The 17,320-nt window shown below is 42.9% G+C and overlaps 1 protein-coding gene across 2 annotated transcripts in view; it reads left to right on the top strand.

The window, feature by feature from the left end:
- Positions 1 to 10,613: 10,613 nt before the first annotated feature.
- Positions 10,614 to 17,320, top strand: part of LOC103177626 (ubiquitin-conjugating enzyme E2 D3) — a 28,919-nt gene continuing 22,212 nt past the window's right edge. Inside the window, exons 1-4 of one of the 2 annotated variants that reach the window (XM_007891872.2) lie at positions 10,614 to 10,965; positions 13,574 to 13,637; positions 16,292 to 16,323; positions 16,406 to 16,483. In XM_007891872.2, coding sequence (XP_007890063.1) covers positions 10,942 to 10,965; positions 13,574 to 13,637; positions 16,292 to 16,323; positions 16,406 to 16,483 — 198 coding nt within the window. In that variant the 5' untranslated portion in view covers positions 10,614 to 10,941. The remainder of the gene's footprint in view (positions 10,966 to 13,573; positions 13,638 to 16,291; positions 16,324 to 16,405; positions 16,484 to 17,320) is intronic. The other variant, XM_007891873.2, reaches the window with a different exon arrangement.

The raw sequence follows: 17,320 nt of genomic DNA, 5'->3' as shown, positions 1-17,320 counted from the left end.
GATCGAAGAGAAGGGTCTTGAGACCGGCCTTGAAGGAGGCAAGGGAGGAAGCGAGGCGAAGGGACAGTAGGATGGAGATCCAGAGTGTGGGGGTAGAGAGGCTGAAAGCCCGGCCACCGATGGTAGGGTGGGTCAGGCGGGAGTCATGGAGCAGGCCGGAGCCCGCTGAATGGAGGGAGCGGGCAGGTTGTAGGGAGTCAGCAGGTCAGAGAGGTAGGAGGGGCAAGGCCATGGAGGGCCTTAAAGGTGAGGATGAGGATCCTGAACTCGATTCTCTGGGGGATGGGGAGCCAGTGGAGTCGGGCGAGGGTGGGAGTGATGGGCACGGAGCCTGGTGTGCGAGAGTTCAGACCGATGAGGAGGGAGCTACCGTCATCGAGCCTTGATGTGACGAATGCGTGGGTGAGGGTTTCGGCAGGCGGGACTATGGTTTAACCAATTAACAACTCTGATCAAATATCCTCAGTGATAAAACAGAAACATTGATATAATAGAATTACATAGAATGATATAGCACGGAAACAGGCCATTCAGACCAAATAATCTGAATCCACGAGACTCTGGAAACTCTCTGTCTCAATTCCCCCACCTTGTCCCCTCCTTGTCTGTCTTCAGATTATACCTGAAGATCTTCTTCTTCGACTGTGCCTACAGTCACCCACCATCGACTTCAGGCCTTTAGTCTCTCAGTCGCCTTCCTTTGGAACTCCATCCCACATTCCCTTCGCCTTGCTCTTTCTCTTGCCTCCTTGAAAGCAGGTCTTCAGATCCTCCTCTTCGACCGCACCTTCGGCCATTCTCCTACCCTCCCTGATTCCAACCCCCAGCTCGGGTCCAAATCACTGACTGTCCAGCAAATTGGGACGTCCTCCCAACGTGAAAGGTGCTATACAAATGTAATTTTGTATTGTATTCTCTATCCCTCTGGTTCCTTGTATTGCAGGTACACAACAAGAAGAACCATGCACTATTAAGCCATGAGAGAGGGCTTACTGAAGATAAATGCACACAGTGGCTAAAGTTATGTAATAATATATTAATAATATAGTGCCATACCATGTCAAAACATTTCAAAGCTCTTACTTTGAATTGTAGTTATACCGTGGATATGCAGACAAACACGACATGCAATCTGCACCAGATTCATGCCCCAGTAACAATCAAATTAGTAAACAATTAATCTGAATTTATGTGACTGTCCAGGAATCAAATCCAGGTCCTCTCGCTTGCGAGGCGAGTGCTCTAACCACTAAGCTACAGGACTCCACTAAGCTATAGGACTATATGTGCATTCTCTTTGCCCTCATATATATATTATATATATACATGTAGTTTTTTACCCAGAGAGTTGTTACGATCTGGAATGCACTCGCCTGGAAGGAAGTTTGCAGCAATGTCCTGCAAACAATCATGGAATGAATGCCCATCTTTATTTGGGGGATTGTTGGTAAGAACTTCGAGAGAACCTCTTGTCTCTTTTCGAATAGTGCCATGGAATTTTACCCTCCACCTGAAAAGGCAGATGGGAGCTCAATTTAATATCTCATCTGAAGGACAACACCCCACAGTATTTATTATAAAGTGAAAGTGATTGTATTTGTAGGTGAACTCCTACAATCCATGGGAGATGATCTTTAAACACATGGCTACTAATTTCCTTAGCCTATGCTCTTTCAACATGTGCATGTAGGTGCAGCGCTGCTCAGTCAGGTACATGGGTAATAGTCCACAATCCTTCAGAATTCAAAAGCAAGGCTTACAATATTTTGATCATTCTGATTGAGCACTTCAGTACACACCAATTAAAAGTACAAATATATTGACGGGTATCTAGGAATGGAAAGGTAGTCATGCTGGAAAAAGACAGGGTCCTTCAAGCAAAGTTGTGGACAATGGTGCCTTTATCACATCAAATACAATAATTCAAATTCCTTCAATAGTAAGTGTCAAGTGTAATGACCATTTTTGTAAGTAAAAACAGCAGAAGCCATATTGTGCACTTCAAAGTTTCACAACCAACCTTGGTATCAATGACCCATTTCTCTGGAGGATGTTGGCCTGGACACCTGGAAAAACTCATTCTCCTTTCGAATAGTACCATGGGATCAAAGTCCACTTGAACAGACACATGGGCATTTGATTTAATGTCTCATTCAAAGGCTAGCATGTCTGACAATGCACTGATTCCTCAGCGCTGTCCTGCAGTTTTACTCTAGTCTCTGAGTTCATCTCAAGGCTGAAACCCACAACAATCTGCAAACTGAGCAAAGCTGGGGCGGAGATGAGGATGGCAGTCAAGTTGCCACACACCTGCCTTTACAGGAAAATGTTTTTGATTGAATCATTCCCCTGTGTTATCTTTACCATTTCAGAATGCTGAATTATCTTCAGGGCATGTTAACAGGTTATTATAGCAAGCTCATTTGAATTTGTAAACTATTCTCGGGTGAATAAATGTGTTTTATCATTTACAAATAACAGTTATCAGTGTGCTGTATAATTGTGCTTCCTTTTTTTGTTGCGCACATGCAAATTCTTAATATTGTTGCTATATTTACATTACTAACGTCAGATGGATCAATGGAAGTTGAGGCAACGGTCGTGACTTACGAAGGAAATGGTATTTGGGTACACCTGATCTGGGAGTTAGAATAAAATAATAATGAAAACCTTATATTTGATATTACTCCTTTTCACGTCAAGAGGATGCCTCAAGGGCTTTATATGATTTACTGTAAAATGCAGTGATTGTCAGTGTAGGTGAATCCAGGAGCCAATTTGCATACAGCAATTATTAAAGAAATATTGGCCAGGATACTGGGAGAAACTCTTTCTCTTTTCAAAATATGCCATAGTTACTTTAACGTGGACCTGGATAGGCAGACAGAACCTCAGTTTAACATCTCATTTGAAGAACAGCACCTCCAACAATGCAGCACACACTAAGTACCCACTTGAAGTGTGAGCCTCTGACAAGCACCAAGGTCCAAAGCTGTACTTGCCAAATGACCAACTAATGTCTATCCTCTTGGAAGGGGGGAATCTCCTTTGAGCTGAATTGACTCCAGGACGACATGCTTGGCAACATGAAGTCAGAATCAAGCCAGCCCTCTGTGGTGCTCTTGGTCTCTGAGTCAGGCAGTCGGCAGTACTCCAGGGCACTGCTGATGACAGAACAGCCAGCTTGGCTCTTCAGCAGAAATTGGATGATTAGACGTGTTACTTGGTCAGAGATTATTCAGACTCTCCTATGAACACAACAAACCAAAGCCCTAGCGGATATGGTGGTGGTGGTAGCTGAACAAGCAAGAGGAAGCTTGCCAGACAGTGTTATCGTTGGCAAGCTATGTAGTTTTAGCTGGTTAGACTCCAGCGCACACTCTGGAGTCCTCGCTGTTCAGCTTTCACGGTATTAGGTAAGCAGGATGAGTTTCTCTGGGAAGAGGGTGCAGGTTCCGTTCAAGAGTCAGGAATTTCTATGTGTAGGTGACATGCGTAGAACAGTTTGTCTAGTCTGGATATTTGTAAGCATGGCGATGGGTTTCTGTATGTATCAGACACCTGGCTGACCAAAAAGAAATTGTTAGCTGAGAAATGCCAGATTTGCCAGAAAGTTGTTAGGACAATTGAGCAGTGTGGCACCAAAGGTATCTGAGTCACAATAAATGAGCTGGGTAGTTTTCCAGTGTCAATTAGCATCAGGTCAAATGTGATAGGTGAAGATGCAACTTCTCCTATTTATAAGCAGCACAGAAGCCACTGTTGCATGGTTTCTGAAGATATGTCTAAGGTTCCATAGTACAGTAGTTTTATCCTTTCCGTTAAACAACTTACCATCAGCCATCCTATGGTTTGTATAACCTCAGTAATCTTCTTTCTGATGCCAGTCAATGCTTGAATTACAGTCGTAGTGGTATTATGAATACCTTCCACTGCAGCCTGCAAAACTGATTCCCTTTCATCAATAAGGCATGTTCCCTTGTAAATCTATATGTTTCACAAAACAACTTTGAACCTATTAATTTCAGTCTCTCAGCTAATAATAGTTAGCCTAAATATGATCTTGGAACATAAGAACAGGAGGAGGCTATTCAGCCCATCAAACCTATTCCACCATTTTATTAGTTATTGTCCGTGACTTTATGTAAGCTATTAGTTCACAGCATGTATCCTCTATGTAACAGAAAACCTTACCACCTGAACATAAATTTGACATTAAGGATTGTAGGACAGTATTGAAAGAAGTGTTTTAGGGTTTGTCCAAACAGAGACTAAATTCCCTTTTGTCTTCCACAACAAGTTGGGAAGGTGAGGGTTAGGAAAACTCCATGGATCATTTGGGCATATAGCACTGTAGAGAGATCTGTTGGAATGTGGACAGCAAACCAGCAGATGTCTCCTTGTTTGCAGGACTGCACCAACCCGTAGGTGAGTAGCGACAAAGTGAGGGTCTGCAATTCTGGAGATCAAATTAACGTCAGCTGTACATATCAGATAACAGCATGTTTGCTCCATTCCCCATTCACAAATGATCCCCTGGGTAATGAAGCAATTTCAGCATGAAACAAATCTCTGCCACCCAAAAATAGAACAAGCAGTTGCTATGCCTTTTGGTGTATGAGAAACTTGAGATGCTTAGGCCTAAAGTTGTAGCTACTCTACCAGGAAAACAAATGATTTGATGATTCATTGAAGGAGCCTCTTTTCATAGCAATCAGGAGCAATTGGGGCCAATTAGAACAACATTTATACAGTGCCATTCATATAGGATAACTTCTTGAAGCGCTTCACAGAAGCAGGAAGGGGAGGAATAAAAATACTTGACCATGGTTTTCTTAATTATACGTGAAACAGCTTTATGTAAAAATGTTACACTGTCCCTCTTTCTAAAGTCTGGGGAAGTTTAAATGTGTGTGTGCTTTATTTTCATTTCTCCTCCTGTCTTGAAGGTGGTGACTCATGCTGTGATACTGACTAGCATACTGACAGCTTTTCATTACTCCACCATAGTGTAAGCATGTAAGAGTATTCTGTGAAAGTCACTGGGCTACTTAACCTGGAGGGAAAGGGGGGAAATCATCACAGCCAAGCCCAATTCTGACCTCATGTTCCAGCAATTTTCGCAAAGGCAGTTTGAAAACAGATGGAATGGATTCTCTCGCCGTTCGTCCCCGGGGACCCGCTGTCACGGCACTTGGTGCTATACGGCCTCTTCCCGGGCACTCACAGCAAAACCCACATAGAGTGTGCCTGGAGGATCATAAACTCAGTACAGGCGGCCCTTTGGCACTCCCTAAACCAGGTGTTCTGGCAGAACTAGGGGACGGTGAGGCCCTGCCTCAGGCTCGCGCACGCTCGGATCATGGACGATATACTGAGGGACAAGCTGAAGTTCGGCTCAACCATGGCAAAGGCCAGATGGAGCCTGACCCCGGCAGGAACCGCTCCGGCACAACCCACTCAGGACACACTCACCGGGGAGCCCACCCAAAACTGACTGAAGTAAGGGTACAGAAGGATGCTCGAAATGTAACCAAACAGCATCCTGAAAATGTATGTACGGTAAACAAGTGCGCGTACGGAGCACATTGGGCGCCTTCCGAAAGCGGCCAATGCGCCTTATCACGGTGTGCGTGGGCACGCACGTGGATGTGGTGTACACAGGGGCGACTCCCAACTGTGTTAAAGGGAGCGTCCCAAAAAACGTGTGCACAACCTATGTGCTGGGAAGGAATGTACCATAAACAATGAAATATTTTTTGTATTGGGAGAAAAGGGAAAAATTGTAACAGAAGATGTTGTGTTTGTTTTGGATTTCTGTTGTACTGAATATTATATTTATAAATAAATATATATTTTCAAAAAAAAGCAATGCACACATGACAATTTTACAGCACTTTGGTTTATATTACATTTCACCCACAAATATATGTTAATTCACTTTACAGTAATTTCTGTGAAGCACTTTAAGACATCCAGAAGACGTGAAAAGCGCTATATCAAATGCAAGGATTATTATTATTATTAGTTAGTGATCAGGAGCAGGAATCTTTGTGTTTTAAGAAAAAAAATGTTTCTTTCCAGACCAAAAGATACAAAAAAGTAATATTATAGAGAGCTAGAAATGATGATGTCAGTTATTAGTCATATCTTCAGATAAAAACATTTGGAACGTACAAGAGCAGAAACGACATATGATCCAGATTTGGTTACATTCAGAGGTTATTGGGTCACTGAAAAAAACTTACAGAAAACTTGGGCTTCAAAAGGAAGGCTATTTGAGAATTTGCCAAATTCTGGATGTTCTGAATTGTTAAGAAAATAGAGTAAATCTCGACTGGTAGAATTTCTATCTCTATATGCTAAGAAAATTAAAAGATCCTTAGTAAATCTTACAAAAGAAAGTGCTACTTATTTGAAGTAGTGTCTTGTAGTTTAGTGGTTAGAGCACTCGCCTTGCAAGAGAGAGGACTTGGGTTTGGTTCCAGGGCAGGGCGAAACGTTGGCCATGTTTCCTTATTCCACACACCTCTGTTTACCTAGCAGTAATTAGGAACCCGTTTGTTAGTTGATTGGCGGATCACTTTTCTGGGAGAAATAACCCCTTAAAAACATTTTTTTTACAAAAATTAGTAATTTGGTCATGTAATCCATGACTGTTTGTGGGACACTACTATGCACAATTAGCTGCCGTGTTTCGCCCACAAAATCTACAGTCCATTCACTTTACAGTATATTCTGTGAAGCGCTTTGAGACGTCTTGAAGATGTAATAAGGCACTATATCAATGCAATGATTATTATTGAACTTCCCTTGTCTACTTTATCTGTTATTACTTCAAAGAATTCAGTAAAGTTGGTCAACTATATTCTCTTCATAAATCCGCACTGGCTGCTTTTAATTACATTCTCGTTGGGTTGTTTAGTTATTTCATCGTTTGTTATAGAATTTAATACACTAAACTAACTGGTCTGTAGTTTCCTCGATTATCTCTAACTCCTTTCTTTAAAAAAAGGAAATACATTCACCATCCACCCTCTGTACTAAAGAGGGGGAAGCAGCTGCAGGGAGGGAGGCCTCAAGCCTATATTGATCTGTTGCTGAGCATCCTTGAGATGGAGTTGGCTTTGTAGTGGCCACATCTATCTATATGGAAAAACCCCTCACTTGAAGACCTGGATTAAGCAGCTGGTACGTGACATTGAACTTGGATCTCGAGAACATCAAGGTGTCTGGCACGTCACAAGTTGTCCGATAAAAGTCCTCCCACCACGCTGAAGGTAGATGTCCATCAGATAGCTGATAAGGAAGCTTGTGATGACAGCAACTACAAGGCGGTACCTGAAATCCAAGTTCATGAACACACGTTTATACATCCAGCGCCTTTGTTTAGTTTGCAGAGAGGTAAGCAGCTGCTGCTCAAGCTCCACACCTCCAACTGGTGGAACCATTACTCAATGGGTAGGAAGATGGTGGCAATGCTCTCACGTATTTTATGCTGAGCTATGCTGCTCAGCAGTTATACAGTTTTAGTTGGTTTGCTGGTACTCTGACACTCACTCTGGGTTCCAAAGCCTTTGTTGTTGCCAATCGGTGCCTAATACTCTCACAAATTAGGTAAACAGGATGTGTCCCTCCAGGATGAGAGCGCACATTTCCATTTCCAGACATGGAAATTTCTTTGTGTAGGTGGCAAAAATAGAGCTCTCAGTCTGGTTTGGATACTCCTAAGCATGGTGATGAGTATCTGCATGTGTCAAACACCAGGCTGATGTAAAAAAGAATTGCCACACTCTACTTCTCTTCCATGGTTCCTTTCTCTACTGAGTTCTTAAATATATTATTGGTGCCTCAGCTATCTTGTCCCTATAGTCATAAGGATTCTTGGCTGTAGTACATCGGGACCTCGTGTTTTATCCTTTTTGTCTAATTTATCATTCCAAGACGCAGTCCGGCGTGAAGGGCGCTATGTAAATGCAAGTTATTGTTTTTGTCTAATTTAATGACAGTAATAACTGAAATTGTATGCAAAAGTGACAAATTTGTTTGTGCTTAGCCTTAACAAACATTGTGAAAATAAAATTAATTCAGTTGAGGATCATACTTTATGTTGATCAAGGAAGAACTTTTAAGTACAGAAAAACTATGTTTTATTCCCTTCTACACAGAATACTTCTTTCTTCAGTTGAGAGTCCACTTTCTAAAAATGCTATTAAGATTTTCAAAAATATTAAAGCATATAATATAAAACAAGACGGCATGGGTTTAGAATTGTAAAGGGCAATTTCATGATAGAATCATTATACAGCACAGAAGGACTCCATTCAGCCTATCGTGTCTGTGTCGGCTCTTTAAAAAGAGCTATCCAATTCAATCCCATTCCCCTGCCCTCTCCCCATAGTCCTGCAAACTTGTCCTCCCCAAATAATTATCTACTTCTCTCTTAAAAGTTGTTATCAAATCGTCTTCCACCACCCTTTCAGGCAATGTATTCCAGATCTGAACAGCTCGCCGTGTGAAAAAATTTCTCCTCACCTCCCCTCTGTTTCTTTTAACAACTATTGTAAATTGGTGCCCTCGGGTTACCAACCCACCCACCAGTGGAAATAGTTTCTCTTTTTTCACCCTATCAAATCCCTTCCTAATTTTGAAAACATCTGTTAAGTCTCCTCTTTAACTTCTCTGCTCCAAGGAGAATAATCCCAGTTTCTCTCGCCTCTCCTGATAACTGAAGTTCCTCATTCCTGGTACCATCCTGGTAAATCTCCTTTGCATCCTCTCTAATGCTTTGACATACTTCCTAAAATGTGGTGCCCAGAACTGAACACAGTGCTCTAGCTGAGGCCTAACAGTGTTTTATAAAGGTTCATTATGACTTTTGTATTCTATGCCCCTATTTATAAAACCTAGTATCCCGTATGTTCTTTTAACAGATTTTAACCTGTTTGTACTCAAGAGGGAAATCATTGACTGGAACAGGTTGCCGGGAAAGGTGGTAGAGACCCTTGATGGGAGGGACAGTAGGGTGAGTGTTCTGGAGAGAATGAGATTGGATGGGCCAAAGGATCGGTCTTTTTCATGCAGACCAATTTTGTGCCACATGGACCTCAGAACTAGAAATAAGATGTGTTTGAAATCCATTCCTATAAAGTTTTTTTTTTCTGAATTGCAAATTGTAGAGCACGCTTTCAAAATGAAGTGAGGGCATGATGAGAAACCACTTTATAATAATCCGAGCATTTTATATGGCTCCTTAAAATGTCCTCGAGATGTCTCAAAGCGCTTCGCAGAATATACCGCAGAGTGAATCGACTGCACGTTTTGTGGGTGAAAGGCGGCAGCCAATTGCCAACCCGCAAGCAGTCGCGGATTGAGCGACGGCATTTTTTTTCTACAGGTTTATAGGTCGTCTCATTGCCCACACACTGTGGAACTCGCTTCAGTTTATGTTAACTCAGTAGCGCCCATTCAAAAGAGGAACGCAAGAGATACAGAATGACTTCCAAGATCCTGGTGGTGACGTTCACAGCCTATTCCAGTCCACGCCCTTGCCTCACCCCCCAGCGCTATTCCCGCAGTCAGTCCTCCCGAGTGGAGATCGAAACAAAAGGAATAAAGCGCATTTCATTGTCTGCGGTTCGCGTGCGCTGCCGTTCCCTCCAGTTCGTGGCCCTGCGGCTCGAGGAACACGATTGCAATCTTTAAACACAACCCCTATTTGTGCGATTTTAAAAAAAAAAAAACCCCATAGGAATGAATTGATGCGAACAGATGGAACAGTAAATAAAGGCACTGGGGGAGGAGGGGGGGGGGGGGGGATGCAGACCCCGACGCGCTGCCCCGCCTGCAGGGCACATGCTGCCCCGGGAGGCGCGCGGCCGCCACCCGCCACCCGCCCCCCGCGAGACAAAGGCGGCGCCTGACTGTCACTCAGCAATGTGGGCGGCTTCACGCTCAATTGGGCGGGTTGTTGTTGTTGTTGTTGCTGCTGCTGTCGTCACTGTGCGGCAAACGCGGCCGATTCCTAAGTTGTTCGATTTTAAACCCCCAATGCCTTTTCCTTGAGACACACGGCGTCCCGTCCCGTCCGTCACGCACTGAGAGACCCCGAATCCGCCACTCTGCTGCCCCGGCGGAGGCGACACGGGGCGTTGGGGCTACTTTTGGGGGCGGGCGGGCGGGCGGGCGGCCTTGGGGGGGCTCCGAACGTGTTAATTTCTGGCAAACCCCTGACAGTGTGTAACATGGCGATCGTGCGTTTCGCCCCCTTTTCCCGGGTGGGTGGGTGGGGGGGTCTCTCCCCTCCCCTGAGCTCCTTCTCCTCCCCCCACAAAAAAGGCCCCGGGGGCGGCCGCTGGGCCCTCGGGTGAGATGGCGCCGCGGGTTCAGCTTCGGCCAGAGATTAAAATACCGTTGGTGGCCGCAGACCCATTAACCGCCGGTCCACAAGTGTCCGCTCGTGTCACTCCTCACCGCCCGCAAACAGCCGCGCGCTTCAGCGGTGTCAGAACAACGCCCCAACGTGACGGTGGCGGGACTATTTGCTGGTGGTGGTGGTGGTGTTGGGCATATGGGCGAGGAGGTGCATGTGGCGGTGTGAGACGGCGCGCGGGGTGGTGTGCGGGATATAGTTCCGGCGGGGGTCGCTCTCCTCCATCTTGTGGTGAGGCGCGGCGCCGCCCGCAGACACACTCACACACACTCACACACACAGCGCTCAGCCCCACACACAGCCCCAGCGCCGCACCTCACCGACCCGCGGCCCAGCACCAGGCTTCCCGCTCACTCGCTCCACGACGACTCAGGACCTAAGGCCGGTGGCGGCTGCTTGTGGTGGTGGTCTCTGCCTTTATCCAGGGAGCGGGGCCGGGGACACGGAGGTCACGTCCAGCAGCTTTAGAGACAGCGAGTGGGGGAGCGGCTCCTGACACAGACCCGCGGATGGCGCTGAAGCGGATTAACAAGGTAACCGGGAAGGGGGGGGGGGGTGTGTGGGGAGAGCGCGAGGCTTTGTGCGGCCTCTAGGCCGCTCTCTCTCTCTCTCTCTCGGGGCAATGAGAGAGGGAGAGGAGGTCTGCTCCAGGCCGCACTGCCATCCGCTTCCTTTCTAACGTGAGTTCGGCGCCTGGCCCGACCACAGGCCGCAACCCACAGAAGGAGCCGCCGGCGACCCCTCTCTCTCTGTCTGTCTGTCTGTCCCGGGGGGGAGGGGGAGGGTTAATCCACGGCCCCCGGGAAGGTTTATAAATCCCAACCCGCTGCCCGGCTACTGCAATGTCTCCCCTCCCACTTTCCTTCTTCCTCCCTCCCCCCCCCCCCTCCTCCCTGTCGTCTTGTTTCCTATCGTCTCCGCAGTAGAAGATGGCGGCGGCCCGGGCCCTGCAGCTCCCACCCAGCACAGCGGATGTGTGTCCGTGACCGTGCGGCGGCCGCTGAAAGCAAACCGTCAGCACATTATGTACATAGTTTGTGCGGCACCAGGCACCAGGCAGCTGCAGCTCCAGCTCCGCACCCAGCCCAGGGGCAGTGCAGGGCACCCTACCCTCAACATGCTGAGGAGGAGGAGGAGGAGGGGAAATGTCTCAACATGGGAAACCCACAAGGTGGATTGGAAGGATATGTGTGTTGTTTTACCAGCAACCAGGGTGGAGCAGCGTGCGAGGAAAATTGGTAATGAGCTGGAACAGGAGAAGACCAGGCTGAGATGTTTGTGCAAGATTGTGATTCAGCCAAAGATTATTCCATCCCTTTTTCCAATGGGTGATTGCTTTTCTTGTTAGTGGGTGAGGCATTGGGAGAACATTGGGGGAAGAATCTGCTTTCCTCTTCTGTGGGAAATGAACTGAAATACAGCTATTTTCCTCAGCAGTGTTCTGATTACCATTTGGTATATTTGAGCTTAATTTACTTGAAAGGTCAGTTACTTGAAGGGCTTATAGTAATAGGTGGTAGTTGTATTTATTTTTTGTTTTACCTGGAATTCTGACTTTACACTTTCATTGACCCGGCAAAGAACTCGACTGCCATCTGAAAATAAACTTCCTGTAATGTCAGTGCAGAAGTGCAAGGTTCAAATTCTGAAGTTGATAACTTGAGCTTTCAAATAACTTTTTGAAAGTTAATTTCTCTTGATGTCAAGCAAACTGCAGTTGAACTAGATTTAATAAGTGAGTGTTTTTCTATTTTAAAAAAAACTCATTTTAGAAAAAGATTTGGCATCTTTTTCCTACATCACTTGTAAATTTGGGGAAGGATGTCTTGCCAATCTGCTTGTAATACTTTTCTTCCCACATCCCCCCCAGCCCTCCTGAAGGTATTTATTTCTTATTTCCAGGTTATCATCTTGTGCGCTCGTGTGAGCCTTGAGAGTCTCAGCATGCTATTTAACTATCCAGTTCTGTCCTTGTCCAGCAACCACATATGAGCTTTGGCTATTTTTTTTCTTTCTCTCCCTAATCTGGGGCCTTGAAGCCATTTGTATTGCCCCAACTGTTCTGATTGAGATGAACTAACTCGGAGTTCAGCAGGACTCAAGCCTGTAAACTTCTGTTTTTTATGGCTCGTGCTAACTGGGTCATTGTCTGTTGTAAATTTGACAGACGAATGTAATCCTGGAATTTAGTGTTCTCTTTTTCAATATAGTCCTTCATATGTACCCATTACCTAAATCTGTTTTCTAGGTTGGTTTATATCATTATTTTGAGAGAGCTCTGTACAGATGTCTCCATGTCTGAATAAATATCCATTTAGCCATTTTTGGTAAATATAAAAGTTATGGTACAAATGCCTGAAATACTGAACAAGTTTTGAAATTATTCATTAGGTTAAGATTACGGTAGTTTTCTCCCCAGAAAATTGGCATTAGTGATGTATGATCTTATTTGAATAAACGATCCAATCTTCAACATGATTTCATTCTTATTTGGTTGATTGGCATATATAAATAATATTTATACAATCACTCAAATATGTTATGGAAAGTTCACCTTGTACTAATTTGTGTTTTGCCTGTTTTATCAAATTCTGTTCATGGCTCAGTGCTATGTCAATGGTATTTAATTCAAATACACTAATTAGTAGAAGGAGGAAGGAAATAATATTGAGAATTAAAAAAGCCAAACATTTAGGAAATGCTGTATTTGTAATTGAGTTTATATGATGATGCTTGGTTGAGGAGATCATGTATAATAATAGTGAATAGAAACGGTGAGTGGAATATGATTGGAATTCTGTGTATGATTTGGGTATCTGATCTAGACAAAATATAGACCTATAGCAAATTTTAAAGGAAGTGATTTTTTTTGGAGTTCTTAAATGTTTATTAAATTGAGGATAGCCAATGACAAAATGTTTGCCAATTATAGTGAGTTGGTTATGGTGAAGGAGTTGATTTGATGTAGCTGATGGTTATTTGTACTTAAAACTTTTGAAATCCTGCGAAGAGCTTTGAGACATCCGTTGTGATAAGGTGGTCTACGAAATGCAAGGCTTATCATATTCTGTCAATTACTGGTGTTTGTTTTTCTGATGCATGAAACTGGAAATCTAAATTGTTTTTAAATTTTAAATCTAGGAACTCCTAGATTTTGCTCGTGATCCTCCAGCACAGTGTTCTGCAGGTCCAGTTGGAGATGACCGTGAGTGTTTTAAATGAAATGGTACACTTAAACTTTTTAAAATGGAATGTCCTTTTTCTGCAACTGATTATACAATGTATTCATTCTTTCTCATTTAACTCAATGTGCACGATGGAAATTGCAATCATTCCATGTGAGAAACAGCTAGGATAATTTAAAACAACTTGTCATTATTGGACAAAGGGATTTTCACCATTGCATTATTCACAGGTCTTGATTTTTATTCCACGTACAATTTGCTTACAATAAAAGTTCTCATCTTTTACATTTCAACACAGTTTGGTAGCTGTTTGAGATTTGTTAAAGCATTGAAAGCTTTAATTATCTTCCAAGAAGAGGTGCACAGTTAAGAATGTTACATTAGCAGTTACGTATTTACCATGTGTTTCAGTTTTAGCCTATTCAGCCCATCTTCAGATAGAACTCGGATTGGCCCTGGCACAAGCCATAGTTGATGAATGACTGGCATTTATTTATACTATCTAGACTTTCCTTTTCAACTCCTGTTCATCTCCCCTTCTCCCTTGCTGGTTCTAAGTGAAGGGCCATATATAAATGCAAGTTGTTGTTCAATGCCATGATTCCTTTCTAGTTATGTAAATCATTCACCTTATTTTAATTGCGATTCATATCAGATGGTTGAGGTGCCACAATCTGGCCCAGGTTGAAATTATTATGCAGTGAATTTAAGAAAGGCACCTGTTGAGCATAGTAATAGTTTCTCTCCCAAGATTGGAGAGAAGTATTTTGGTCTTCTGTTGGACACCTATTTGCTTTGACTAATATAAGTTGCCTAATTTTGGAATTTGATGCCGTAGCTTGCTCAAAATGACTTCTGGAATTTTAATTTTGCCTCCTTAAATCGATATGGCATAAATTGTGTTGAACAGTTATCAGCTTGGCTTAGTTGGTATTCCATTTACCTGTGCATTAGAAAGTTGAAGCTTCATGTCTACCTGAACTCAAGCTGAAACTCCAGTGTAGTACTAGAGAAATGCTGCATTGTTAAGAGGTGCTAGTTTTGAAATTAAACCAAGGTCCAAGCTTCCTACTATATGAGGTGAATCTTTAAGATCACAGATGACAAATACCCTTTAGCCCCATGTCAATATTTTCAGGATATCCAACGTAGTGATCTCCTATTAAGCATCAAACATAATTTACTTTGAGTAGCATTCCTGTGGGTTGCCTGGAATTCTAACAGGAATCCCTTTAAGAAATGCATTTGATTAGACCCCAATATTTCTAAAATTTGAAAAATGCCCCTATGTGGAATTGGCTGCTGCGTTTCAGCCATACAATATACAGTTAATTCACTTTACAGTAAATTCTTTGAAGAGCTTTGAGACATCTTGAAAACGTGATAAGGTGCTTTATCAAATACCAGGATTATTATTATTTAGGTATTAAGCTGAATGTCCTTTTAAAAGATTTAGTTTATACTTTTTTTAAAAGCTATTCTAGCGATGCTCCCAAGACTCACCATACCCGGTATAGACCGTAGTTCTGCTTTTTAGTCAAGAAGATAGGATCACAAGGTTTCACACCATCATCCAAATGACCCGATATCGTTGTCCAATCTCTGAATGCCAGTATAAACTCAATTATAGGACGACGGGTTGTGGGAGAATGATCAAGCTTGTATAATCAAAGTACTCATGTTCTTGATCTAAGTTGTACTAGCATTCACTCTCAAGCCTTCAATTTCAAAGTACATTTTGCTCTGTACACAAGACTTCATCTTTCTAGATAGGTGAAACTGATTCTTTTCCTATCAAGGCAATTGTTTTGCTTTGAAATGACATTTAAGCAAAGTATAGTCATACTAACATATTAGCAAATGGTGCAAAATACATATCCTTGTATTGAGTATTTAGGTGAGGTTAAGTTTGTCATACCCATTCTTTGACAACCCCATGGCTATGCTATGACCAATATGTTGCTTGAATCTTTTAAACTAGAAGCACTCTCTTGATCTAGATATTTGGATTTGAAGACCCCATCTTTTTGTCCTCAGTCCTTCAAATTATTCCCATAGATCCTAGAGTTTCAGTATTTTGCATTCATTTGTATGTCTACATGGGACCAACAGAGGTCTTTCAGCCCTTTGAGCCTGTTCTGCCATTCTATTAGATCATGGCTGATCTGTGCCTCAACTCCAAATTCAATGAGGATGTATTCAATGAGGAAGACAGTAGTTTCTCCACTTACACAACTCCTTTTGTCATTCTACTTTTCTTTGGACTATTTTAGTATATTTTTGTTTTTGTTTAATCTCGAGTGTCCTTGCCTCTACTAGTTTTGTGCAGATATGAGGAAAGAGTAGTTGATCAAATTATGGTAAAGTTCTTGAAGTGTATTGTCAGTACTGTTGTGGCTGGAAGGCGACGCCTGTTTTTTGCTCTACTTCGTACTGTGACTGCAAACCTGGATGTTGATTTCAGAAGAGGCTGGGTAGCACCTGCAGCCCAGTGCACTAATGTAGTGTTTTGTCTTTATTCCTGTCGTGTACACTTCACTGAATTTAAGGTAGAGCAGCACATTAAGATTCTAGAATTTTCCTCAGTTGGTTGGTGGAACATGCAATAGTTATTAGTAATTTCACACCGTCGCTTCATTTCATGCTAATTGCCAGTTTTTCTTTTTCTCTTCAGTGTTCCATTGGCAGGCTACGATCATGGGACCTGTAAGTATTTGTTCAAAGTTTGACATACAAATATTTAAAGCTAAGGAGTTGGCAAAATTGACTTTTGTTTCTGCATTACCAGAATGACAGTCCATACCAGGGTGGTGTCTTCTTCTTGACAATTCATTTTCCAACAGACTACCCTTTCAAACCACCCAAGGTAAGTAGTAATTTCTATTATATATATATATAATATCCATGATTTGGTGCATTACTTTATTATTGCTGTAAATTGTTAAATAATCTGTTTTGTCTGTTTGCTCTTCCAGTGCTTCTCCCTCTCCTCACTTGTCCTCTCTTCCCCCAGTTTTCTAATATCTTCCAAAAGTGTTCATTTATGTTGAGATATGACTCAATGGATGCTAGCTTCTCTCTGGTAATGTCCAAGAGATCTTAATTTGTGAGTCCAGAGATGAGTGCTAGGAATCTATATAATGAAGGTAGGCAGCACAGCCAAGCCCAATCTTATACTGACCCAATGTTCACACGGAAGCATTCTACCTTGCTTCAACTCCCAAGGGGTTTTTAAGTCAACTGGAATACCTTTCTCCTGGAATGGTTGTGACCTGTTAACGCAATGCAGACTGGGAATTGAACCTAGCCCCTCTGGTGGTCTGCTTGTGATAAACTGGATTTATTGCTGAATTTTCAGAAATGAAAGTTAACTTTCTACCTTCTCGATCCCCAATCCCTCCCAAACTCTAGAAGAGTATCCCCCGTTCAATATTATGTATAATTTTAAAAATATATATTTGTATTCATAAAAATGATGGAGTAATGACATTTTGGACATCTGCCCATCGACTAAGCGGTTGCATGCATACCATAGTTACTCTAATTACTTTAAGGGGAAGTTGTTTTGACAGATCCATAGCTATGTAACCCTGGACAACTGCAGTACCAGTTTAGTGCACATTTCTGAAGTTAAGTGGCTAGTCCCAGTCACTGATGTCATTTGAGTGGCTAACATTAGAAGACTCAATTGGCATCTTTATTG

Source organism: Callorhinchus milii, unplaced genomic scaffold (genome assembly GCF_018977255.1).
Source record: "Callorhinchus milii isolate IMCB2004 unplaced genomic scaffold, IMCB_Cmil_1.0 Scaffold1, whole genome shotgun sequence".
NCBI classification, from domain to species: domain Eukaryota; kingdom Metazoa; phylum Chordata; class Chondrichthyes; order Chimaeriformes; family Callorhinchidae; genus Callorhinchus; species Callorhinchus milii.
This window is presented reverse-complemented; position numbering and strand designations above follow the sequence as displayed.